Source organism: Eimeria acervulina, genomic scaffold, assembly GCF_000499425.1.
Source record: "Eimeria acervulina Houghton genomic scaffold, Eah_scaff325, whole genome shotgun sequence".
Lineage (NCBI taxonomy): Eukaryota > Apicomplexa > Conoidasida > Eucoccidiorida > Eimeriidae > Eimeria > Eimeria acervulina.
This window is the reverse complement of record NW_013549881.1, coordinates 23,270-24,790: the sequence shown is the minus strand read 5'-3', so window position 1 is coordinate 24,790 and position 1,521 is coordinate 23,270. Positions and strand designations below refer to the sequence as shown.

General features: G+C 60.9%; 1 protein-coding gene across 1 annotated transcript in view; it reads left to right on the top strand.

The window, feature by feature from the left end:
* Window positions 1-1,521, top strand: part of EAH_00033000 (PHD-zinc finger (C3HC4 type) protein, putative) — a gene marked incomplete at both ends in the record, with an annotated part of 5,179 nt that overhangs the window by 964 nt on the left and 2,694 nt on the right. Inside the window, one exon of the mRNA XM_013395930.1 lies at window positions 11-1,179. Within this exon, the coding sequence (XP_013251384.1) occupies window positions 11-1,179 (1,169 nt within the window). The remainder of the gene's footprint in view (window positions 1-10; window positions 1,180-1,521) is intronic.

Below are 1,521 nucleotides of genomic sequence, written 5' to 3'. Positions count from 1 at the left end.
TTTGCTGGAGTCGGTGTGCAGCAGCAGCAGCAGCAGCAGCGACAGCAGCCGCAGTGGCAGCGGCAGCTGCAGCAGCAGCAACAGCAGCAGCAGCAACAGCAGCAGCGACACAGCAGTCCACTCTGGGAGAACCTGCATCCGCAGCAGCAGGCGCAGAAGTCGCCTTTGCTGCAGAAGCCGCAGCAGCAGCAAATGCAGCAGCCACAGCTTCATCTGCAACGAGCCCAGCAGCAGCAGCAGCAGCAGCTGGCGCAGCGGCAAAGCAGCCCGCTCCGGCCGCAGCAGCAGCAGCAGCTGACCCGTCCGTGGCTGCAGCAGCAGCAAGCGCCTTCTGCTCAGCAGCAGTGGGTGAAGCCCCGAAGGGTTTGGAATACTTACAGTATGCAGCTTAGCGGCAGCAGCAGCAGCAGCAGCAGCAGTAGCAGCAACGGTGGCGGCCACTATAGCAGCGGCAGCAACAACCGCAGCAGCAGCTACAGCAACAGCAGCCCCAGCAGCAGCAGCTGCAGCAACAAGAGCAGCAGCTGCGTCGGGGCAATGCTTCTATGCGGGGACCCATCAACGCCACCTGTGCCTCACAGGCGACAGCAGCAACAGCCGCAGCAACAGCAGATGCAGCAGCAGCAGCAGCAGCAGCAGATTCGTTGGAGCGGACAGCAGCAGCAAGTTCTGAATTGGCACAACATGCGGCAGCAGCAGCAGCTGCAGCAGCAACAGCCGCTACAACAGCAGCAGCAGCTACAACAGCCGCAGCAACAGCGAGGGCTGCTGCAGCAGCACGCCATCCAGCGGACCCCAGCAACCACGGGGCACGCAGCAACTACGCTGCAGCAGCAGCAGCAGCAGGTGCTGCTGCCGCCGCAGCAGCAAAGGGGATTGCAGTCGCTGCAGCAGCAGCATCTGCAGCATCAACAGCAGCAGCATCTGCAGCAGCAGCATCTCAGCCATCAAGTGCAACAAAGTAGCCCTTGGCAGCGGCAGCAGCAACAGCAACAGCCGCAGCTGCAACAGCAACAGCAGCTGCAGCCTCAGCAACAGCAGCACCTACAGCAGCAGCAACACCAACAGCCTCCACAGCAGCAGCAGCAGCAGCAGCAAGAGCAGCAGCAAGACTACTCGTGGCTGCGTGTGGAGTGGGGAGAAGATATTATGGATTTGCTGGAGGCAGCAAGCGCAGAGGTGCTTTAGCTGCTGCTGCAGTTGCAGCTGCTGCTGTCGCAGCTGTTGCTGCATCTGCTGTTGCTGTTGCTGCTGCTGCATCTCCTGCTGTTGCTGCTGCCGCATATGTTGCTGCTGCTTCTGTTCTTGCTGTTGAGGCTACTGTCATCTGTCCTGTTGTTGGTACTGCTGCTTTTTGTTGCTGCCGCTGCTGCTGCTGCTGCCCGCTGTCCTGCTGCTGCTGCTGCTGCTGCTGCTGCTGAGGTTTGGTGACATGGGTGTTTGTGTGGGTGCTGTAGGACTTAGCCTACAGCAGCAACGGGAGTTCTGCAGTTGCTGCTGCTGGAGACGGCGCAGCAGCAG